Source organism: Cystoisospora suis (genome assembly GCF_002600585.1).
Source record: "Cystoisospora suis strain Wien I chromosome Unknown contig_7923, whole genome shotgun sequence".
NCBI classification, from domain to species: Eukaryota; Apicomplexa; class Conoidasida; order Eucoccidiorida; family Sarcocystidae; genus Cystoisospora; species Cystoisospora suis.
The window spans coordinates 8,358-10,079 of record NW_027160708.1 but is presented as its reverse complement, the minus strand read 5'-3'; the positions used below and the strand labels follow the sequence as shown (position 1 = coordinate 10,079).

General features: G+C 44.2%; 1 protein-coding gene across 1 annotated transcript; it reads right to left on the bottom strand.

Annotated features, from left to right (window-relative positions):
- Positions 1 to 4: 4 nt before the first annotated feature.
- Positions 5 to 1,100, bottom strand: CSUI_010649 (uncharacterized protein). The gene has a single exon (XM_068070751.1). It carries the CDS (start codon positions 529 to 531, stop codon positions 166 to 168), a length of 366 nt encoding a protein of 121 aa, XP_067917274.1. The 5' UTR covers positions 532 to 1,100; the 3' UTR covers positions 5 to 165.
- Between the last annotated feature and the right edge of the window lie 622 nt (positions 1,101 to 1,722).

Here is a 1,722-nt window from a genome sequence, read left to right as displayed (position 1 = left end):
TGACTTCTTTCTTCATCCTCTCCTTCTTCTTCTGGCCTGTTCTGCAGATCTTTGGAGGGGGAGAGCCAAGAGAAATCTTCATGAAGACTCGCACGAGGATACCCGAGGAGGAAGAAGAGGAAGATCAGACTTATGTCATTTCTTACGATGCCTCTTCCTGTATGGCTAGGGTTCTTTGGAGAGGAAGAAGAAGAAGACAGAGTACGGAGAAGAAGAGAAAGAAGAAGGACAAGAGGAAAAAGACGAGGATGAAGTCAATGTGAAGAGGAAAGAAAAAAGAGAGAAGAAAGAGAGAGGAAAGAAGAGGAAGAAGACAGGTAAGAGAGAGAGTGATGTGTAGAAGAAGAGGAAGCAAAGAGGAATAAGAAAGATAGTTTTCCTCCCTTCGTTATCGAGAAAGGAAATAGTAGATAAGCATTTGACGGTGAAACGGTAAGTTTGGTGGATGGATGCTCTTAGATAGAAAGCGATCGAAATCTTCTGGTGTATATACACCAGCCACGTAAGAACGTCGCAGTCTTCACGAGACATACGTAATCTCTCAGAATGTCTCTAGATTGTGTAACACTTCGTGAAAAGGTCGCACCGAGAAGAGACAAGAGATAAAGAGACCAGCATCTTCTTTAAGCAAGCAAAGAGAAGAGAGAAAGAAGCTTCTTTCCGCACAGAGAGATACATCGGCAACTAGACGGGACCGGTATCTCCTATCTACAGACATCTCATCTGAAACACCCTTTGTCAACAGAGATAGGAAGGAGTTAGCTTCCAAGAAGAAGAAACGTGACGAAGAGGAGGCAGAGAAATTCGCCCACGAGGAGAAGAAGAAAACGCTGGAGGGATGTGGATGAAGGGAGAATGGATTGAACGATTAAAAGGAAGAAGACAAGAGAAGAAGGTGAAGAAAAGACCTGTATGTGTCTGCCCTAGACTGGGTCGTGAGAGAGAAACCGATTCTGGCGAGAACTCCCCGGGGAAGCTTTCCCGATCAGTAAGTGCTCTCCATATTGAGGAAAGAAGACAAAGAAGAAGAAGAAGAGGAAATGCAGATCCACATGAGGAAGAGCAGAAAGAAAAGAAGAGGAAAAGAAGAAGAAGAGAAGATGACGAGGAAGAAGAAGAGGAAGAAGATCGACTTGCAGTATTGTTGAAGTGCATGTGTTCTTTTTTTCTCCCATGCATCGGGGAGAAGAAGGAAGGATACCGGGGCATTCATGCGTTGTCTCTCGTCGCTACTTTTCTTTCTTCTTTTCTTTTCTCTCTTTTTCTTTCCTTTCTCTCGTTGTCTATCAGATGAAGACGATAAGAATAAGGATCAGAGATGGTAGGAGTCTCCTCTCACATGCGGAGAGCGGACAGTAGATCATGAATCCAGACTCGCGAGACAGAGAAAGAGACAGGGAGGGATACAGAGACAGAAACAAGCGGACAGAGAAAGAGAAGAGAGACTCTTGGAGCAAAAGACGAGGAAGAAGATGAAGAAAAGGAAGGAACTTTTATGAGATGGAGAAGTGAATGACTTACTTCTTCTACTTGTTAACAAAGAGAGACACAGAGAGGAAAGAGGAGCTGAGACTGGTATCACTCATTTCAGGTGTATGTACACCGTAGATCGAGGAGCCCCGTCGTTCGGAAGGAGAAGAAAATCTTCACCCGCATTCATCGCTTTTCCTCACGACGTCTGTTCTCTTTCGAGTTTAAAAGCGCGAAAAAGAAGAAAAGATC

What these genes read in the sequence shown, in the direction of transcription:
- CSUI_010649 (XM_068070751.1), bottom strand. Translation starts at nt 531, where the DNA reads ATGTCTCGTGAAGACTGCGACGTTCTTACGTGGCTGGTGTATATACAC.